Genomic DNA, 23,386 nt, shown 5'->3' with positions numbered 1-23,386 from the left:
AGCACAAAGAAGGGAAAATGAAGTCCTGGAAGGCTTTATTTTTTTAATTTTTAATTTGTTTATTTTTAATACACATTGCTTTATGAATCATTTTGGGAGGGAAAAATCAGAACAAAAGGAAAAAAATACAGGAGAAAAAAAAAAACAGAAAAAAAGAAGTGAACATAGCATGTGTTGATTTACATTGTCTCCTTAGAGAGAGATGCTGATGGAGTTTTCTATCCGAAGTCTATTGGGATTGTGTTGGATAACTGAACCTCAGAGAAGAACCAAACCTTTCATAATTGATCATTGCACATTCTTGCTGTTACTGTGTACAGTATATTTCCTGGTTCTGCTTGTTTCGCTCAGCTTCAGTTCATGTAAATTTTTCTAGGCCTCTGAAGCGTTTTATTTTTAAATTGTTCCTGGTTAGGAGGATTGTTTACCCATATGTCCAGAGATGAAAAGTCTTTAGGATTGCCCCAGAGGTAGAATCCAAATGAAGGAGGTATTGCAGTATTCTTCTGAGTGATGGATGGCAGTGTTCTACCATTCTAATTCCTTTTTCCCTCCATTTAAAAATATTATAATTTTTTTTCTTTTCTTTTTTTTTTAATTAAAAAAAAAATTTTTTTTTATTCATTTTTCCAAATTATCCCCTCCCTCCCTCCACTCCCTCCCCCCATGACAGGTAATCCCATACATTTTACATGTGTTACAATATAACCTAGATACAATATATGTGTGTAAATACCACTTTCTTGTTGCACATTAATTATTAGCTTCTGAAGGTATAAGTAACGTGGGTAGATAGACAGTAGTGCTAACAATTTACATTTACTTCCCAGTGTTCCTTCTCTGGGTGTAGTTATTTCTGTCCATCATTGATCAACTGGAAGTGAGTTGGATCTTCTTTATGTTGAAGATTTCCACTTCCATCAGAATACATCCTCATACAGTATTGTTGTTGAAGTGTACAGTGATCTTCTGGTTCTGCTCATTTCACTCAGCATCAGTTGATTTAAGTCTCTCCAAGCCTCTCTGTATTCCTCCTGCTGGTCATTTCTTACAGAGCAATAAAAATATTATAATTTTTAAAAAAAGATTGGTAATTTTTGGTTTTCCTGACTCCATTGTCTCTGATTATATATCCCACAATCAGTAAAGCAAAACATTAAAAAAGTGATTTCGACTGCTTGCACATGCAACTTCATGTTAATAGTTTTTTTCTTTTAAAATAATGGGTATATACTGTTTAAATATCCACATTGTCCCATGTTTTCAATCTAAATTCTGTTGCTATTTAAAATGACCTTCATTTACAAAGTTGTGGTAAATGTGTTTATTTTTCTTTGATTCTGCTTGATTGTGCTACATTGCTTTATATAATTCTTCCCATATTTCCTTGATTCTTTTGATTCTTCACTTTTTGTCATTCCTTATGATGTAGCCTTTCACTAGATCAATAGTTTGTTTCCAGTTATTAAACTACATTTGTAAACAGCACTACTAGAAATATCTTTTTGCTGATAGGTTTTTTTCTTGTTGTTTATCACCTTCTTAGAAGTAAAAACCCAATATTGACATCACCTGCACAAAGGTTATGATAATAGAACAATTTTCTAACTTTTTTTTTTTGTAAAATTCTAAATTGTTTTCCACAATGATGGATAAATTCAGTGTTCTACAAGCAGTAAATTAGTTTAGCAGTGGATGCCTCCCTCTTCACCCCCAGGGTACCAGTACTCTACAAATCCTGATTTTTCTATCTTTTAATTTCTTTGCTAATTTGATAAGCTAAAGGACTACCTTAGCAGGTTTAATTTTTATTCTCTGATTTTTTTATGATTCTAAGCACTGTTTTATATGATGATGATCATCATCAACCTCAAAAAAGATTGATGGTATAATTTTTAAACTATTTGGGTTTTTCACTATCAAAATTTACCCAATTGCTAGTTACACAGAAAAAAATTAGGAACTGAAGGTTGAAGTTGAATTGGTTGGAGGATCTGCCATTGGGTCTTTGAAGGATTATAATGTTCATAAAGTCACATCTTTTAATCACTCCTGGTGGATGGGAGAAACATAGACAGGATGCTTGCTGTGTGGTACTGGGTATGGGTAGACACCATTACATTATAGATAATTTATTTGAGAAAATAATTGATAGACATTGGAGGTGAATCCCATAATAAAAAATAGAATTGATTATATTTTAACAGACAGACCAGCACTTGTTATGGATGTAGAAGTTATCTTTAAATGGACTGTCTGGGTATAGGCAGACTGACAATGTATTAGAGCAAAGATCCTAATTAATAAAGAGTCAAAAGAAGAAGGAGAAGAAAATATGGAACACACTTGAAACAAATTAATCTTGAACTATTTATATAAATAAATGATAATGAAAGATACATAATAGAGAGAAGAAATGACAGATGTATTTTATTTTATATCAACATTTAACCAATGCAAATCAATTGACAAGAAACCTTGTCAGCAAACCTTGTCAAGTTGAGAGAGATGGAAGCCAAAGGCTTCCTGTTTAAGATTGTATATGTGTGTTTACATATACATATTCACTTATAAAATCTTATTAAGGATGACAGTTAATTATGAACATTTTCAATTGTATCTGTCTCTTTCTGACAACATTTGGGATTTTTTTGGCAGAGATACCAGAGTAGTTTGCCATTTCTTTCTACAGCTTGTTTTACAGATGAGGAAACTAAGACAAAGAGGGTTAAGTGACTTATCCAGGGTCACAGAGATGGTAAGTATCTGAGGCCAGATTCGAACTTAGGAAAATGAGGCTTCCTGACTCTAGGATCTGTGCTCTATACATTGTGCCACTTAGCTGATGACTGTTATACAATTCTCCTTGCAATTTTTGAACTCTTTCTTTAGTATCTCACAGTTCTAAGTTTATTAAAAATTAGTCTGCACTAGGCATTTCCTCCAAAGTCTTGCTTATTTTATCTATTCCACTGTCAAAGTATTCAGTTTTCATATTTAATGCCACAATCTTGATAATTACTACCTTAATACAACTTTTTTTTTCATAGGTATTTTTTTTTGTCCATTTATACTTGTATATGATGTGCTACTATTTTGTTTTATTTCTACAAAGTAGCCTTTTGGTAATTTGAAAGGCAAAGAAGCAAATCTACCAATTAACTTGGCCAGGTTGAACTTTTCTATCACTATCAGTGTGGCCTAGGCAAGGTATCAAGTATCTCTGAACTTTGTGAAGTCTTCCTTTGTTTCTAGGAAAATGGTTTTAGTCATATTATGTATTAAGAATTGCACAGAAGAATCAGAGATGGCTGATTTGCAGTATGTATTGTTGGAAGGGACATCCACACCAATGTTTGAATATTTAAGTTGCATTTATATAAATAACATATGTCTTCGTAGATTAACAAAAATACTTAGCATGCTTTTTAATGTTACTTTAAATTATATTCTTCTTTTTATTTCATTTTAATAGTTTTTGTTAGTAATATATGGAAATGATAATGTTTTTCTGTGTATTTATTTTGCATCCTGGTACTTTACTAAGGCACCGAGTTTCTCTTTTTTGGTTTATTCTGTAGGATTTTCTAAATCAATCATGCTATTTTCACTTTTGTTTATACTTACATTCTATCTGATCCTCTTATTATTGTTGTTTTCTCCTACTGTTTTGTTTTCAAGCAATAGAGAAGTAGGGACCATTAGCCCTAGCACTAATACAAATCCCATTTCCCTTGGCCCAGATCAAATATAAAAATGCTTTCTAACAATTCAATATTTAAATACATATATATATATCTTTGGATTTTATATCATTTTACATTTTCTATCATGTTTTCCTACATATCTCTCACAAAGCCTTCCCTATTATAAGAAAAAAAAAAAAAGAAAAGAAGCACTTATTGCTAAGCACTTTCTAAATATTTCTGATCCTCATAACAACTTTGAGAGGTGGGTACTATTATTTCTCCTATTTTACAGCTGAGGAGACTAAGGCAAATAGAAATTATGAGTTGCCCAGGAACACAAAGTGTCAGATTTAAGGCCAGACTCTCCTGATTCCAGGTCTAGCCCTGTATTTATTGCATCACCTTCCTTCCTCAGCAAAAGAAAAGAAGAGAAAGGAAAAAGAAAGTTCAGAAAAACTAACATGTAAAAAGTCTGTTTTATTCAGTGTCCCACACTGTGGAGGTATGTTCTCATATTCTGCTTGAGGCTGAGATTAGATGATTTCAGAATATTCAGCTTAGATTTTGTTCTTTCCTTTGTAGTCATTATGTGTATTACTTTTCAGGTTCCTTTTGTGTCAGTTCATTTAAGCCTTTCTATGCTTCTCCATATTCATCTTATTCATTGTTTCTTACAGCACAGTGATATTTAAGTATATTCAAAACATAATTGGTTCACTATTCCTTAATTAATGAGTATCAACCTTTTTTTTTTTCTTTTTTTTCTTTTCTGACAAGAACTTCGGCCTGCATCTTTCAGTCACAATTACCTCAAGTAATTTAATGCTTTTCATTTCTTAATTTAACTTTATTTTAATTTTGATTCTGGATTCTGTCTCTCTTCTCTCCCCATTCTTTACCCATGGAGAAGGCAAGAAAACTAAAATTGATTACAAATATAGTCATACAAGATACATTTCTTTATTAGTCATGTTCAAAAAACAAATAAAGAAAAAGAAATAGGAGAAATCATGTTCTAATTTGCACTCTAATTCCATTGCTTCTCCATCTAGAGGTATGCAGCACATTTCATCGAGTCCTCTGAAATTTTAGTTGGTCAATATGTCTTTCAAATTATCTTTATAACATTGCTGTTACTATATAAATTTTTCTCCAAGTTCTAATTACTTTACTTTGCATCAGTTCATATAAATCTTCTCAAATGTTCACATAAGTCTTCCTAGATTTTTCTGAAACGATCTTGTTCAACGTTTCTTTTTTCCTGAGGCTGGGGTTAAGTGACTTGCCCAGGGTCACACAACTAGGAAGTGTTAAGTGTCTGAGATCACATTTGAACTCTGGTCCTCCTGAATTCCACTGTGCCACCTAGCTGCCCCAGGTGCATATATATATATATAAACAAGCAAACAACAACAAAAAGTGAAAATACTATGTTATGGTCCACATTCAGTTCCTATAGTCCTTTCTTTGAATACAGATAACTCTCTCCAACACAAGTCTATTGAAATCGGCCTGCATCATCACCTCACTGTTGAAAAAAGTGGCATTTAATGTCAAGAAAAATTACTGAATTTCTTCCAACTCCTTCCCTGTTGATGTTCAGATTCTGTCCTATTTTCAAGAGATTCCTCAAATTTTCAGCCTTTGTTTTTTTCAGGGACCTTTATGCCACTTTTGACTTAAAAGTTACAAAAACACTTATTAGTTCCTTAAGTATATTAACACTTAATCCTTCTCTGCATGCAGTTTCTGACTACTTTGTTTATATTTAATCTGTTTAACCAATTTTTATATCAAAGGTTCTGCCAAGTTCTGGTTCTGTCTTCAGGAAATGATCAAGTTTATGATATTATAAAAGAATCACCTTTCCATGTTGGAATTGTCTTAGTTTTTCAGGACTGTCAATCTTAGAGAACAGACTGTTTCCCCTGGCTTTTCAGTATATCACATTCTGGTCTCTTCTTTCATTTCCTGTTTTTTCACCATCTGAACAGGTGCTTGCTGATTTGTAGCTCACTTCCTCTTGGCTGCTTTCAAGATTGATTTTCTCCTTGATTGCAAAACCCTGAAATCTGGTAACTATATTTCTGTTAAACTCTTTATGTTGGCAGCCTACAGATCTTAATAGATTTGTCCTCTAAATTCTGTTTTCAATACTTTTGGCAGTTTCCTTATTATGTGTCCTTCAGGTTGTTGGCCTCTATTAATTTTTTCTGAGAGATCTCTAGTTTTCTATTGCTTTGGCTTGTAGAGACTGGTAGTCTCCTTGACATATTTTTGTTATCAAAAGGAACGGAAGTTTCATTTTGGCCAGAAGATGGAATGAATATTTCTGGAAAAGGGAGATAACAGAAAAATCTGCTCTCCAGAGAACAGAGAATGGTGAAAAAAAGTGACTAGAGGGACAGGCAGGGAGAATGAGTTCAAGTATAGGAGGATGTAGAAGGGGAAATGGATTTCATAACTATGTCTATTTTATATTTTGCAGTATGATGATCATTGACTATTATAGAAAAGACCTCTTGAAAAAAGCTAAAACAAAACAACAACAAAAGACAACCAGAGTCAAGAATGCTGTGGTATATGATTGTGATGGAATATCATTATGTTAAGAAATGATTAGCAGGATAATTTTTAAAAAGCCTGAAAAGATTTACAGGAACTTATACAAAGTAAAGTGACAGAATCAGGAGAATGTTTTACACAATAACAATACTGAATGATGAAGAATTGTGAATGACTTGACTATTCTCAGCAATACAATGATCCAAGACAATTCCAAAGGACTAATGATGAAGAATACTATTCACCTCCAGAGAAAGAACTGATATTGTCTGAATATAGACTGAAGCAGGCTATTTTTCATTTTTTCTTTCTTTCTTTTTTATTTGAGTCTTCTTATAGAAAATGACTAATGTGGAAATATTTTACAGAATTGTATAAGTATAACCTATATTTGCTTAGCATCTTGGGGAGGGATGAGGGAGGGCTAAATTTGGAATTCAAAATTTAAAGAAAAATCAAATATTAAAAATTGGTTTTAACATATAATTGGGAAAAATAAAATATCATGTTAAAATTAAAGAAAAGATCAGTCCTACTCTTCTTTGTTCTTTACTTCCTCTTCTGAACACAGCTCAATATCTTTGTGTTGTCAGCATTTTCTCTCTTTTTTTGAAATATTGGTTCATTTTAGATTTTAGTTTTCTTGACAATCTTTTTGTAGGTTCATCCCATTTCTTTTATTTATTCTTCTGATTTTTGTACCTGTACTTTTTTCCTTTTTTAATTTATTATTTTTAATTTTATAATTATAACTTTTTTTTTGACAGTACATATGCATGGGTAATTTTTTACAACATTATCCCTTGCACTCACTTCTGTTTTGATTTTTCCCTTCCTTCCCTCCACCCCTTCCCCTAGATGGGAGGCAGTCTTATACAGTACATGTACTTTTAAATGAGTCAATTAAAAGACTGTCTATGAATCCATAGCTTTATCTTTAGACAAACCCTCTTTCCCCCCTAATCTGTGATTGTGGATGGAATAGGACTAAACCTGTGACTCACGGGTGCAGGGAACTTCCAGTGAATAAACTCTTTTCACGAATCCTGGGAGGCAGCTTCTCAGAATACTGAGAGTTTAAATGACTTAGACAACCAATAAGAAGCCAACTTTCGACTTGAACCAATGTCCTCCTGATTTCAAAGAGAGGCCCTCTATCCACTCCACCCCTCTGTCTCTACAATTTGTGATTTTATTATTAGAATTCTGTTTCTGAGAGCCTCATCTTTCCTAGCAGCATTTCCTTTGAGAATCTCTGGCCATATATCTTTTATTCTGAACTCTTTAAAATCTGCTCTCCAAAAGTTCAAGGTACAAATTTAGCAATATACAGGAGTCCCTTTTCAGGCAATTATTAACTCTAAGATGACAAGGTTGTGCCCTCCTCCCCAAAAGTGGTGTGGTTTTTCAGGGACCATTATGGAAAGTGGCCCAGTTTGATGGAGGGTTATTTTTGAAATTAGCTGGAGGAATCAAGGAGGAACAGGGACCAGGATACCACGGGGGAAAGTCCAGGGGATTCTAGCCAGGGTTCCAGGCAGAGCCAACACAATGGGAAAGGCCAAAAGGACCCAAAGTAAGTTCCTCTGCTCTCATGCTTGGCTACTGCCAGTACCAACCCCGAAACCTTTAGGGAGTCAGCCCTGCACAGTTCCTGTCATTTCCATATCACCAACTTCCTTGTTAGTCAGAATTAAGTCCAGAGAAGTAGTTCCCTTTGTTGCTTCCTCTCTCTGCTGAAACATGAAGTGGTCAGCAAGACAAGTTCAGACTTCCTCAGATATTTTGCTTTTAGCAAAAGAAATCTTTCAGCTGAAGCTTATAGGGGAGGAAGCATCACAAATTTCATCTCTATGTGCTACAATACACTGAAGTCCTTCATTAGATACAAAACTACAAACTATGTTTGTATCATTGGAAATGAGAATTTAGAATCAATTGGATTCCAGCAATTCTAACAATTGGAAATCATTATTCATTGCTTTGCTTGTGCTTCACCAGTTTGGGGCAGACTGATATTTAAAATGATGCTTCTGAAGCCCTATAAGATTGTGATCCATATTAAGAATACCAAAAAAATATGAAATTATGCTCAGCATTGCTTATAAAATTAGAATAATAAATATTTCACTGTATAATAATTCTTTAATATAGCACTTTATGATTTATAAAGTGATTATTTTCTTTATAAATCTTTTTAAATTGGTAAGCTATATAGGTGATATATGCTAATATATACTACTAGTAATCTGAACTTTTGATGCACTAGAATCTTCCATTCTCAACTATGTCATTTACTAGCTATTTTCTTCTATCTTTCACCATGAGTTCTATACTATTCTTACCAGTATAGAACTATAGTTATATACTATATATAGCTAGTTATATATAGCTAGTATAGTTATATACTATATTATTCTATATTATCCTTTTCTTGTGTATATACTGAGGATACTGTACTTGGTTCCGATCTGGCACTGGAGAAGTTGCTGAAACATTGTGAAGGAAGGAGAAGATGGAGATGCTCTTGGTCTGTCCCACTGTTTTGTAGCCAAGCTTTGAAGAAACTCTCTATGCTCACAATATCATTTTCGATGATCTGAAGGTCAATCTCAGTTCCCAGAATGGAACACTCTGCAAAAGATAGAAATAATTTAAAAATTCATTTTCTAAGTTTCTCATATAAGGTAACAGAAAACATAATCCAAATGCTTGCTCAGTATGTGATTTAAGGAGACAAATGACCACTTTTTATTTGTGTAGCTTCCCATATTCAACAATTAGTCAACCTATCTTTTGCTAAGATGTTCTATATAGTCAGCAATGTACACATAAAAAAGTGTTGGCAGTTAAGTCAGTAAGTACTTCTTGAGATATAGTTGCTTTAAGGTTTGTTGGGTTTTGCTCAAACTTTTCCAATCATTGGGTGGGTATATTGGAAAATAATTCTGATAGTCATAAAGAAAAATTATCAGGAAAAAAATCAAACTAATATGCACTAGATATTGTGGGGAACTGCAAAGGAAGAAAAGGCAATGTCTGGGTCCTTAAGGTCTTATATTCTAGTTGGGAATCAGATATGACAGTTTATAATTATTTGCTAAATTGTGTAGTACGTGTTACAAGTAATACAGGACTGGACAAAAGAAGAGCAGCAGAAGACAAGGGCTGCAGCAGTAAGGAGATTTTTCATGGATAAGACAGTACTGATTTCTTTCAATGAATATCTACTACGTGAAAGGACTATGCTAGGTACTATATGGATAAAAATGTTGTTAAAATATTGATTCAGCCTCATTGGTTCTCCATGTCATTCTCCACAATGACATTCCCAAGCCTTTTCTACTTTCCTCAAACCTTCAACCTCTTGGAGAAAGGAAAGGGATGGAAATAAGTATTATATAGAATCTAGTATGTCTTGGTAAAAGCACTAACTCTACCTCCACTCCTATTTTTAATAACATGTAGCTTAACATTGAGCTAAAAAAGAAAGGGAGCTCCTTCAATTCTCCTTTTCAAATTCAATTCTGCTTTTCAAAAATTCTTTTCATATATTTTTTTTCTGTCTGATTCACTTCTATATGATTAATTCAAGTCACTAGCCCCAGTGAACTACATCCCAAGATACTGAAAGGAATGGTAGATATGATTGCTGAAACATTGTAAGCTTTGGTCTTTGAAATATTATAGAGGAAGAGAAAGGTGTTGTGGATCTAGAAAAGGGCAAAGGTTGTCTTGATTAAAAAAAGAAAGAAACTAATAATGGTAGGCAGAGATGATAATCTATAAGCCTATAAATTCCAGAATATGTTTCACATAAATTTTTTTTGAAAATTCAGTTTATTTTAATTTCTAGTTGACCAGCATTTATTTTCTCTTCCTCTCACACTTTTTCAATCAGAAAGAGGAAAGAAAACCCTTTTAATAATACATATTGTCAGGCAAAACAAATTCTTGTATTGTGCCTATCCAGAAATATGCATCAGCGGGTCTAGTGAATGTTATAGATACAGTTTGCCCAGATTTTGACTAAGTATACAGGCAGTAAATGACAAAGGATTTCAGATGCAATCCTCTAACTTTCCATTATCCATTTGACCAAAGCTTCTTATATTATTCTTACGGATATGGCAGAGAGGAAGAAATACTAGACATAGTTAGGAAGATTCAGAACTGGTTGAATGGCTAAACTGAAATGTAGTCATTAATGTCGTTTTGAAAGGAGGTCTCTAATTGAATGTCTACTGGGTCTAGTGCTTTTATTAGTGACTTGCATAAAGCTTGGATTGTATACTAATTAGATTTGCAAACAACTGGATTGATCAATAAATTCTATGAGTTTATAGGGAGGTAACCCTTTGAAATTTTTGATTTCATTTCTTTATACAGACTGGACATATCTACTGGGATCTCATTTAGAGAACAAAAGAGATTTGCTTGGGTTTCAGTGAATGAGGTTACCCCAAAATGAACTGTTTGGTTTGGAACCATCCTTGGAGCCTTAGAGCTGCCACTAAATTAATTTAGTAGGATCCCATTTTTATTTGATTAATTATTCTGGAGCCATCTCTTTTACTCTGGCCTATAAGAGAGAGATGATAGACCACTTAAAACTGCATTTTGCCTTTCTCCCTTCTGTTATCTTTGGAGAGATAGCCTAATAGTTGAGTTCCCAAGAGGTTGTTAATGACAACTTTGTGCCATGGCAGAAGGAGGCATGTGCTTTTGCATGGGATAGGAGAATTTCTTCAATAATGTTAATTCTGAGGATGATTTACAAAAAACCTCTTTTAAGTTAGTGAGTATTAGAATCTGGCCTTTAGCTAGAGAAGGCAGAATGCAGACATTCATTCATTCGGCTAGAGATGGGTGATTTCATGGGTAGATACAGATTGAGGGTTGTCTTACAAAAAGAACCTAAATTCAGGAATCCAGGAATTTATCCTGCTAGGATTTCTCTCAGGGAGATTTCCTATGTTGTATGCTACTGAAATTCAGTTTTTAAGAAAGAGAGAGTGTAATGTCCAGGCTAGCTTTCTGGAGGATTTTGGGACAAGTCCGAGTTCTTGGTCTTAGTGAAGAAGGCAGGACAGCCTCCACGAGGCTGGTCAAAGATAGAATGTCTCTTTTCCAGTCCTTCTCAGTCCTTAAATATCCTATTACAATTACATCATTGCAGCATACTGAATATGTGTAAGCTAGAGAACTATTACATCACCATACTAAGTACTGTTGAACCATCATCTCATCAATTCCACTGAGTTAACACCTTGTTGTAAGTATCCTTGTTTCAAGTATATTTCTCCAAAGTTCTAGCCCTCTACAAGAGAGAGAATGAATATTTCTCAGGCATCATTAACCATAGAGATTACTGGCTTCTGAATAGCATCTGAAGACCAAAAATTCAGGTCCTGGGCTTTTGTTCCAGAAAGGGCAACTTCCTAAGGACTGTGCTGCTTTGAAAAATAAAAAAGATTATCCATTTGGCCTGAGTTAAAAGGAGAGCATGGGTGGGGGAAATAAAAGATCTGAGATATTGGGGTTTCTATCCCTCAGGAACACATATCCTCAAGACTGTCTATGAAATGTAAGAGAGATTTGTAGTATTGTGGCTTTGCCTGCTTAGCTTCCCCAAAGTATATTTCCTTTCTGGGAAGAGTCCAAACTACCCAGTGATAGTAGGATGATGAGGGGAATTGTATGGGAAGGTGGGACCCATCAGAAAGAGGACCTGTTTTTATTACTTGTGAGCTCTTGCAAATCCTTTATGTGTTTTCTACATTTATTTATGGATTTCTGTTAGTCCTTTGCATTTTGTACATTTTATTTGGGATGAAACAAAGTCTATCCAAAATCTGATAATGCTTTTAATGTCCTGAAAGCTTATAGAGATACTGAGGGCCCTATCACCCACATCAGTGGTGACCGAGCTATGAACCTTATATGCAGATTTCTGAGAATAAACTTTGGACACAAATAATATGAGCTGAAGAGAAAGGAACTTTTTAGGGTGACGCCTAAGATGAGATCACATTCATGAGAACTCAGAGCTCTAGGCCCGAGTTACATGTAGATGATGCAAAGCTGGAAAGGATAACCAACATACTGAATGACAGAATCAGGATCCCAAAAAAGTATCAACAAGCTAGAACAATGGGGCTGATTCTAGTGATGAAATTTAACAGGAATAAATGACTCTTAAACTTGGGTTCTAAAAATCAGCTTCATAAATATGTTCTCTGGCTCTCTCCTGCCCTTTATCTCTTTGTACTCTCTAGATACCTCCAGGTTCAAAGTAACTTTTGTATAACCTTAATTATGTAAATAGGGCAGCTAAGTGGATTAATACACAAAATACTGGGCTTGGAGACCTTGAAGTTCAAATCTTGCCTCAGTTTTCTCATCTATAAAATGAACTGAGAAGGAAATGCAAATCACTCCAGTATCCTTGCCAATCAAACTCCAAATGGGGTCACAAACAGTTGGATGTGAGTAAAATGACAACAGCAACAAATTATGTAACATGACTCATGGTCCATTCCTCCAAAATCCACCCATGACTTCTAAACTAGTTCTTGGATAGCTGAGTAGAGAGATATGTGACTGTTTATAATTCACCAATGTTATTTCAATACCTAGCTGGGCAGTATTTTTTTCAAACAGTGCTTCATTAAAGTTACCCCCCCTTTTTTTTTTTCCCCCTGAGGCTAGGGTTAAGTGACTTGCCCAGGGTCACACAGCTAGGAAGTCTTAAGTGTCTGAGGCCAGATTTGAACTCGGGTCCTCCTGACTTCAAGGCTGGTGCTCTATCCATTGCGCCACCTAGCCGCTTCCCCCCCCCCCCCCCTTTTGAGGCAATTGTGATTAAGTGACTTGTTCAGGGTCACACAGCTAGCAAATGTCATTGAACTCAGATCCTCCTGACTCCAGGGCCTGTGCTCTGTCCACTGCTCATTTAGCTGCCCCATGAAGTTACAGTGTATACAAAGTACAAAGTATATAAAGTTGTGATTATTCAACAAAGGATACACTGTTATTTTAATATATAATGATACAATGTTTTCTTAAATCAACTATTACACAGGAAAGCTGCCATCCGAATTGTTCCCCACAAAACAACAACCTCAGCCTTCTCAATGCTCATAGTAGAAACACTTAAACAATGTAATCTACTATTCTTTGTGTAAAACATCAATGTAGCCATGAGTACTAGTGGAAAGCTACAAGTGAAAGAATTTTAATCACAGCCTTCTCAATACTTCTAGTAGAAACACTTAAATAATGTAATATTATTATTATTGCATAAACAATGTAAATTATTATTATTATTATAATTATTATTACAAACAAAATAATTTATTATTATTTGTGTAAAATATCAATGTAACCATGAGTACTAGTCGAAAGCTACAAGTGAAAGAATTTTAATCATTGTAAATTATTAGGGCAATAAATTGATAGTCAGTACTTGATGCATTTTAGCTGAGCTCTTCCCATAATTCCATCTTTGGGACTACTAGATACTTTCAAAATCAGTTTGGATGAATTGAGGCAAATCACTAAGCCAATGCAAGGTCAGAGTTGAGAGTATCAACTGCATTGGAGGTTCAAGTAAATGAGAAGGAAAAGTCAGCTTTAGGACTCTAAGGGGTCTAGCCCAAAGCTACACCATTCTGAAGTGGCGCTTTGGGGGGGCCTCCTGAAGGAGGCCATATCTTTTTTGCCATATCCTATACTCTAAACTGGAGCTGACTAGCTCTTGGACTTTGCAAAGACTTGTGGGAGGGGAGTGTCTCTGACTTTTGGGGAGGGGTGTGGTGGGATATTTTGTACCAACTATTCTTACTGGATTACCTTGATAAATATCCATTTTTAAAAGCTAAGTTTAGTTAGTTAATTGATATCAGTTGAGAATCAATGAGATGCTCACTCCCAATGAGCTACAGTCCTAGAAGAAGATTCCCAACTCCTCAGGGTTTCCCAGAATTCAGAAGGGAGACATATGAAATGGCCTTCTGGGCGTTCTGTTTAGGAGGCATGCATATAACATTTCAGATCTTGTTTTTTTGTTTGTTTGTTTTTTAAGTATATAATACACTCATTGTGTAAGTCTCAAAATTGTCCTGTTCATTCAAGTTGTCCTTTAAGACTCCTGTTTGCTTTCAAATGCTTCAATGATACTCTTCTTTACTTCCTTTTTTGGGGTGGGGTGGGAAGGTAGGGAATCTCTATCTATAGCTCTAGACCAGCAAGATGTCCACATAATGCATACATTGGGCTTAAGTCAGGAAGACTCATCTTTCTAAGTTCAAATTTGGCCTCAGACACTTTTTGTTGAGTAAGTCATTTCATCCTGTTTGCCTCAATTTCTCCAAATGTAAAATGGGCTGGAGAAAGAAATAAAAACCACTTCAGTATCTTTGCCAAGAAAATTCCAAATGGGGACACAAAGTCACACCAGACTGAAACTACTGATCAATAATAACAACAAATCTATAGCTTTATTTTTCTCTCCCCAAAGAAATCAAACCAAAAAAAATCTTTGTAACAAATAAGCATAGCTAAGAAAAACCACAATTCACATATTTATCATATGTAAAGATTTAATTCTCATTCAGCATCACTAGTTCATCAGTTGTACCTGGAGTTGGGAAGCATATCTTATCATTGATCCTCTGCCATTATAGAAGCCATAGTTCTCAAGTCTTTCAAAGTAGCTTTTTTTTTTTCTGAAAAAATTTTTTCTTTCCCCCTACATGTAAAGACTATTTTTAATATTCATTTAATTTTTTTGAGTTCCAAATCTTCTCTCTCCCTTAACTTCCTCTCCCCTGGAAATAGTAAGCCATTTGATTTAGGTTATATATATGCAATCTGTAAAACATGTTTTCATATTAGTCATTTTGTGATAGAAGAAACAGACTAAAAGGAGAAAAAATGCAAAAAATACAGAAAGCAAAAAATAGTATACTTTGATCTGTATTCAGACTCCATTTGTTTTTTCTCTGGAGGTGGAGAGCATTTTTCTTCATGAGTTTTTTGGAATTTTCTTAGATCACTGTATTGCTGAGAATAGCCAAGTCATTCCCAAATGCTGACTATCTCCTCAATTTTCAATTATTTGCCACCACAAAAAGAGGTGCTATAAAGAATTTTATACAAATAGGTCTTCCCCCCACAATCTTTTTTTTTCTCTCTTTGAGATATAGATCTAACAGTGGTATAGCTAGATTAAAGTATGTGCATGGTTTTATAATTTTTTTGGCACAGTTCCAAATTGTTCTCCAGAATGGTTGGATCAGTTCCCAACTCTACCAACAGTGTGTTACTGTTCCAATTTTTCCACATCTCCTTCAATATTTATTATTTTCCTTTTCAGTCATATTAGCCAATCTGATATATAAGGTGATACCTCAGAGTTGCTTTAATCAAAGTAGCTATTTTTAAAGAGTTGTAGTCATTGTTTAAATTGTTTTCCTAGTTCTCATTTTACTTCTATCAGTTCATAGATCCATTGATAGTGTATTTCTGAGCCCACCTTCCTATAGCCCTTCTAGTGGTTACAATTTTCCTTTTGCTATTCCTTTGCCAATTTGATGGATGTGAGATGGAAGCTCCAAGTGGCTTTAATGGGCATTTATCTTATTATTAATAGTCAGAAACATATTTTTTTCCATATAACTTTTCATATGTTGGCAAAAATGTTCCTTTGGGAATTATCTGCTCATATCTTTTGATCATTTATCTACTGAGAAATGACTGTTGTTCTTATGTATTTGAATCAGTCCCCTCTATGCCTTGTATATGAGACCTTTATCAGAGAAATTTGCTGATGAAATGTTTTCTCAGTTAACAGCTCTACCACCTACTATGTTGCAGACGTGGGGTAAAGTATAGTAGAATCACAGAAAGGCAAAAGTTATTTTCAAGAAGCAACAGTCCAATGGAGGAGACAATGAACAAAAAATAGAAAAAGAGGTCCAGCAAAGATTTCTTACAGAAGGTAGGTCTTTTAACTGAAACAGGGAAGTCCCAAGGATGGAATAAAGAGGGAGAAAATTACGGCCTTGGGGGACAGAAAATGCTGGAATCTGGAGATGGTGTATCTTGTTCAAGGAACAGCCAGGAGGATAGTATCATTGGATTTTAGAGTTGGGGGAGGGGGGAAGAAGGAAAGTAAGAAGACTAGAAATGTAGGAAAAAATTGGGTTATTAAGGGTTTTAAAAGTCAAGCAGAGGATTTTATATTTGATCTTGGAGGTAATAAGCAGCCACTGGAGTTTATGTCATGATATTTTCATGAACTGCATTTTAGGAAGATCAGTTTGACAGCTGAGTGAAGAAGAGAAATATTTGAAACAGGTGGATCCACCAGAAGCTACGGTGACAGTTCAAGCATAAGGTGATAAGGGTTTGCACTAGGGTGATGGCAGTGTCAGAGGAAAGAAGGAAGTACATATGGGAGATGTTAAGAAAGTTAAAAGGAAAGGACTTGACCACTGATTGGATGGGGAGAGGGAGGTTAGGTGGAGAGAGAATAAAGAATTGAGGAAAATACTCAGAATGAAAGAGAGGGAGGATGGTGAGGGTTTCAGCAGTAATAAGACAAGTTAAGGAGAAAGGAGGGTTTCAAGGGAGAGACAAAAAAAGTTTTGGTTTCAGACATATTAAGATAGGAAATCACTTTGAGATATCTAATAGGCAGTTGCAGATGCAAGGATTGGGGGTCAGGAAAGAGGTTAGGGACAAATAGATCTGAGAGACATCTGCATAGAGATGATTGAAACTATGGGAACTAATGAGAGATCACCAAGGAAAATAGAGGGCCTAGGACAAAGCCTTGGAGAACCCCTACTGTTATTGGGTGTGACAGCAAATGAGAGACAAGTAGGGGAAGGAACCAGGAGAAAGTAGGATCATGAAAACTTAGGGAGAAGAGAGTTTCAGGGAGAAGAAGATGATTAACAGTGTCCAAAGCTGCGGAGATATCATGAAGATGAGGGCCGAGAAAAGGCCTTTGGAAAATGAGAGATCATTTGTACTTTGGAAACAGTAGTTTGGGCTGATTGATGAGGTCAGAAGATAGAATGTTGAAAATTAAGAAGAGATGGAGGGAAAAGCAGGTAGAGTCATCTACTGTAGATAGTTTTCTTCAAAAGTTTGTCCAGAAAAAGAGAGGTAAAGGATGAAGCTAGCAAGGGTGGACAGAACAATTGTGTTTTGTTTTGTTTTGTTTGAAGATCAGGGTCATATAGGCATGTTTACAGGAAGTAGAGAAACTGCAAGTAGTCCTAAATTGAAAGAAGACAGGGATGGGTGGGATGTTAGTCAGCCAGTGGAGTGATAAGGGGGGAATGGTGTAATATAAACTGCTGTGGAGAAGACAGGGTAGAATTGGGACCATTTCTGCAGGTATAGGGGTTTATGCCTTGATAAGGAAGGAAAGGACCATTGCCTTATGTGAAACAGGATGAAAAGCAGGATGATTTCAGAGAGGCCTGGAGAGACCGACATGAACTGATGTTGAGTGTAGTGAACAGAACCAGGAGATTGTTGTACACAGAAACAACAAGATTATACAATGATTAGTTCTGATGGACATGGCTCTTTTCAGCAGCGAGGTGATTCAGGTCAATTCCAATGGACTCTCTCTCCAGAGAGAGGACTATGGGAACTGAGTGTGGATCACAACATAGTATTTTCACTCTTTTTTGTTGCTTGCATTTTGTTTAATTTTTGATCAGATGTTTCTTGTGCAGCATGATAATTGTGTAAATATTTATAGAAGAATTGCACATGTTTAATTTATATCTGTTACTTGCTTCTAGGGGAAGGGAGGGAGAAAGATTTGGAGCACAGCTTTGCAAGGGTGAATGTTGAAAATTATCCATGTATATGTTTTAAAAACAAAAAGCTTAATAAAAAACAGGGATGAAAGAGATGATAGAGGCAGAAGACATCTGGATGATCTGAGATGATGAGAAAATGGAAGTCTTAGGGAAGATTTCAATTTTTGCAGTCAAATAGGATAAAAGGTTCTCAGAAGAAAGAGGGAGAGAGAGCTGTGGGAAGTTTGAGGAAGGATTTTTAAAAAATTTTTTATTTAAAATACAATATATTATTTTAATATTGCTTTTCAATATAATTTCTCAAATGTCCTGTAGCTTTCTATAATTTGAAAAGGATAACTGACAACATTTATTGTATTCAAGTTATATTTAATGGGTTATAGAAAAAATTTTAAAATATTGAATTATTAATGCTACATTTTGCTCTAAGGCAAGTAGATTAGATTCACACTTGAAGGAATAATGGAACACCTCCTATAAGTGTTTTTTACATAGTTTAACAAATTATAAAATGGGAAGGATTTTTAAAAAAGGGTTGGAAAAGCCACGGTATTATAGAGTGTAATGGTAATTCAGTTAGGGAGGTGTAAAAGGTTTGCCTTTGTCAAAGGGATGATTGTAGATCATCGCAGTTGAGATGATGTAATACAAACTTGCAGTGGACCCAGTCAATATGACTTTTGTAATTTTTCTTCAACTCCATTCAGCAGCAAGGGAATGGGTGTGAAGAAAATCAATGGTGGGAATAACCCAAAGCTGTGGTTTGGAAGGCCAGGGTCTCCAACAGGATAAAGGGACCAGGAACCTGGCAATCCCCAAACAGTTAACCTGGGGAAGGAAGGAAAGAGATACAGGGAAGTGATAAAGACCTGAGGGGCGGAGGCTTGGACACAGAAGAGGAGCTGCAGTTGTAAGACAAAGGCAGGGTTGTAGAGAGGATGGGGTTTGTGACTGAGGAATAAGAACTGAGGCAAACTGGAATATGAGCGCACTAGCTGTAGAATCGAGGATAATACAGTCAGTCATCAGCAAGTAAGGAACAGGCTGAAGAGAAGCTGAGATTTCATTAGTAAGTCAGGAAATGGGCTGCAGATTGGATGGAATATCAGTTCCCAAGTACCAAGGAACGACTAGGTAAAAGCGCAATGTAACAAACAGCTGGATCAAAAGAGAAGAAAAGCTTTCTTTTTCTCACTCATGTGGGTCCATCTCCGAAATAGCTTTACTGAGTGCTAAAGCCATGCCCACTGGCATTTGAGAGAACCTGGCCTGTGCAATGATTAATGCTGTAACTGACTCATAGACCCAGAGGGAAAGACTGGTGAAAGCTTTAATGGTTTATTTTTGGAGACACATTCCTGAGGAAAAGCCTGCAGTGGTATCGTGGACCACGGACAGCAAATTCCCAATATGGAACAATGGAGCTTCAGTTCAAGGGTGTGGGACTCGGGGGAGGGGCTGTGCTGGCAGCGGCAGGGAGTGGAAAGAGGGGCAACTTTATGTGGCACGATTTACACGACGCTCACTCATCCCATGCTTGAGGAAGTTTCTTGAAACACATTCCTATTTCACCGGGTTGCATTAGAGGGCCCTGGCCAAGCTCCCTATGAACACTGATGGAAGAGAGGTTTCATTCACTCCAGGACTGAGAATAGCTACTATGTGCAAAGCACCAGGCGAGTGCTGCTGAGCTGGCAGACACCCACGACAGGTACATGGCGTCATTCTAATTCTCCCCGTCTGGAGCCCAACCTTAGAGCAATATGACGAGGATTAAGAAGTCACTTCCAAAGGAAGATTTGTTTGGAATCCCAAAATGTCAGAGCTGGAAGGAGCCTCAGAGTTTATCTAATCATACGGGCTCCTCCCTTTGGGAAATGAAGGTTCAGAAAAGAAATAAGCCCAGAGTCACTGAACTTGGATTTCTGACTTAGGACTACGTGCCACTGCATCGCTACTTCCCTAAAGTGATGGGACACGTTTCCATCAAGTCCTTTCTCAGCGGTGTGAAGAGTAACCGCTCCGTTTATAGAATCCCTTCCCTACCCTCTGTTTGACAACTAAAGACCATTACCATTTTGCTTCACCCCTCCTCTCCATGCTCACTAACTGGACTAGAATTCCCTCTCCTGCCTCTACACCTTTGTTCCGGCCGTTCCCCTTGTCTGGAACGCCTTCTCTACTCACTTCTCTCTGGTAAAAGCTCTTTTTCCTTCAAAGCACAGCTCAAGAGCTCTCTCCTACCAAAAAAACAAAAAAAGAAAAGAAACTACTCTAGAGTTTACTATGTGTCAGGTACTTTACAATCATCATCTCATCTTATCCTCACAATAACTGGAAGGGAGGGACTGTGATTATTCCCATTTAACAGATGAAATTGAAACAAACAAGTTAATTTGTTTGTCCAGGGCCACAGAGCTAGAAAGTGACCGCGGCCTACCTGGGGCTCTTGACTCCCAGCCCCGGCTCTATTGACTGATCCCGGAAGTGTGTGTGTGTGTGTGTGCACATAATACACACACATGTATATGTGGTGTTTTGTGCCTTAGCAGACACGCAGCTTCCCCACTAATAAGGGAGAGGGAACTCGAGCGGCGCCTGTCTCGTGCGCCTCTAGCCCCCAGCACAGTTGCTAGAACACCAGAGATGCAAGTAGAGTGACTATCTGTACTGGGCAAGACTGTTCCAAACTGGGGAAGAAATGTCTGGATGTTAGAGTCTCTGCCTTCTTGAAGTTCACAGATGGATGGGGAGATAAGGTAGTCTAGGTATTTATACACGTATATGATGCATTTTAAATCAAAGCGGTGTAAGGGGCTTGTGAAATTGGGGGGAGAGTCTCTGCAAGGGGCAGAGCGGGGCTCCCCCTCATGACCCTCGCCCTGGCTCCTCGCCATTCACAAACCCGGCTGAAAAGTCTCCTCTACGGAAGCCCCACAACAGCCTCGGCCACCCCGCGGCCCTCCCGACCCAGTTAGTACTAAATTGCGGGTGATTTGTGCCTTTAGCTCATGAATGTGCCCTCTCCTCTCAGCCGGCCGGCCGGCCCGGCCCCTCCCCCGCCACCCCCGCCTCGGGATAGGAGGGTTGGCTGCCTTTCCGAACGGGCTGGGCTGAATCAGTAGAAAGAGGCTGCTGCCGGAAGCAGCCCGGCGGGCCGGAGGGCGGCGCCTCGTGGATGCCGGCTCGGCCCCGCCGGGCTCCCCTTGGGGCAAGCCGTACAAAGGCGCCACCGAAGGGCTGCGGAGCCGGGGCTGGAGATGTTGCGGACCAGGGGGAAGCGCAGGGACCGGGCGCCCCGGGCGCCTCCTAGAGCGGCCCGGACTCCGAGGCTGCGCCCGAGCGGGGCTCCTGGACTTCGGCCGCCCTCTAGCGGTTTCAGGTAGCTCTGCTTCAAAAGCGCGGATGCTGCAACGCAATTCCCGGCTCCATGCACGAGGAAACCCTGAACAAAATTCTCATTTATTGTCCAGAAATGGGACATGGTTAAGAAGTGTAAAGGCCTTGAGAAGCCTTTTCCATTCCCATTTGGGCAGCTTGCATTGAAATTCGACTTCCTTTTTCCTGTGTACAAGAGAAAATTGATGGTAGTTTTGAAATTTACAAGAAAGAGATTATATTTTCTATATATGTTTTCATGTAAATAAACGGAAATCTGGATTCAGTTACATTTCAATTTTTTTCTAAATGAAAAATTCCCTTTATTAGAAAAACTGCAAGATACTTTTTTAAATGGAAGCTTTTTATTTTCAAAACATATGCATGGATGATTTTTCAACATTGACCCTTGCAGAATCTTGTGTTCCAAATTTCTTCCTCCTCCTCCACCTCCTCCCCTGGATGGCAAGTAATCCAATAAATGTTAAACATGTTAAAATATATGTTAAATCCAATATATGTATACATATTTATACAATTACCTTGCTGCTAAGAAAAAATTAGATCAAAAAGGAAAAAAACAAAATGCAAGCAAACAACAACAAAAAGAGTGAAAAATACTATGTTGTGATCCACACTCAGTCCCCACAGTCCTCTCTCTGGGTGCAGATGGCTTGCTCCCATCACAAGCCCATTGGAACTGGCCTGGGTCATCTTATTCCTGAAAAGATTCACATCCATCAGAATTGATCATTGTATGATCTTGTCATTGCCATGTACAATGGTCTGGTTTTGCTCACCTCACTCAGCATCAGTTCCTGTAAGTCGCTCCAGGCCTTTCTGAAATCATCCTGCTGGTCATTTCTTACAGAACAATAATATTCCATAACATTCATATACCACAATTTACTCAGCCATTCTCCAACTGAGGGGAATCCACTTAGTTTCCAGTTTCTAGCCACCACAAAGAGGGCTGCCACAAACATTCTGGCACATACAGGTCCCTTTCCGCTCTTTAGTATTTCCTTTGGGATATAAGCCCAGTAGTAGCACTGCTGGATCAAAGAGTATGCACAGTTTGATAACTCTTTAGACATAATTCCAAATTGCTTTCCAGAATGGTTGGATCAGTTCACAACTCCATCTGCATATATAAGTTCATTAACACATGGAAGAGAATGCAAATCTCTCAGCTTCCTCATCTTTAAAATGACAAGATTGAAAAAGATGGACTTTTAAGTTCCTTCCAACTCTCTATTTATGGTCCCATAAAGTAGAACTAATGGATGGAAATTAGTTAACAGATTTCAGTTCAACATTAAGGAAAAAACTCCTGATAATTCCCAAAATAGAAGTGGTTACCTTGGGATAAGTAAAGTTGATACTAGATAATCATGTTGGTTAGAGCATTAGGTGATTTATCTATTTGGGGCAGAGAAAAGGACTATAGGACTTATAAAATTCCTTCTATCTCTAAAATGCAATAGTCCTATGTTCCTTGTGTTCCTGAGTTAAGAAAAGACTATCTTGGACAGAAAGAAACCCTATGGACTTCTCAGGGACCTAGGCAGAAAAAGACTTGTGAAGAAAAATGGGCAAAGATGAGAATCAGTAGGACTTTGTGTACAGGAAATTTTTACTAAGGAGGCCCCAGAAATAATTACAGGCAATAATACTAAAAGGGGAAAGTACTGCTTTCGACTGACAGTTCTAACCTCAAATAGAGCAGTAACTCCAAATGCTAATGGTTCTGAGAACCAGCAAATTCTTAAGTTCCATTGATCTCTTACACTGAACAAGGGCTAAAATCTGTGGCTTTGTAATTGCTGAGCCATACAGCATATAATTTGTTCCCTGATTAAGTCACAATTTTATAGCATTGGCTAAAGGAGAGTGGAGCTTCTG

The 23,386-nt window shown here is 37.1% G+C and overlaps 1 protein-coding gene across 1 annotated transcript in view; it reads right to left on the bottom strand.

Moving 5' to 3' along the window:
• The window catches only part of M1AP (meiosis 1 associated protein), a 109,458-nt gene that overhangs the window by 17,398 nt on the left and 68,674 nt on the right, over nt 1-23,386 (bottom strand). The window contains exon 5 of the mRNA XM_074273218.1: nt 8,715-8,888. Coding sequence (XP_074129319.1) covers nt 8,715-8,888 — 174 coding nt within the window. The remainder of the gene's footprint in view (nt 1-8,714; nt 8,889-23,386) is intronic.

Source organism: Sminthopsis crassicaudata, chromosome 6 (assembly GCF_048593235.1).
Source record: "Sminthopsis crassicaudata isolate SCR6 chromosome 6, ASM4859323v1, whole genome shotgun sequence".
NCBI lineage: Eukaryota > Metazoa > Chordata > Mammalia > Dasyuromorphia > Dasyuridae > Sminthopsis > Sminthopsis crassicaudata.
The sequence above is the reverse complement of the archived record's forward strand: the minus strand, read 5'-3'. Positions and strand labels throughout refer to the sequence as shown.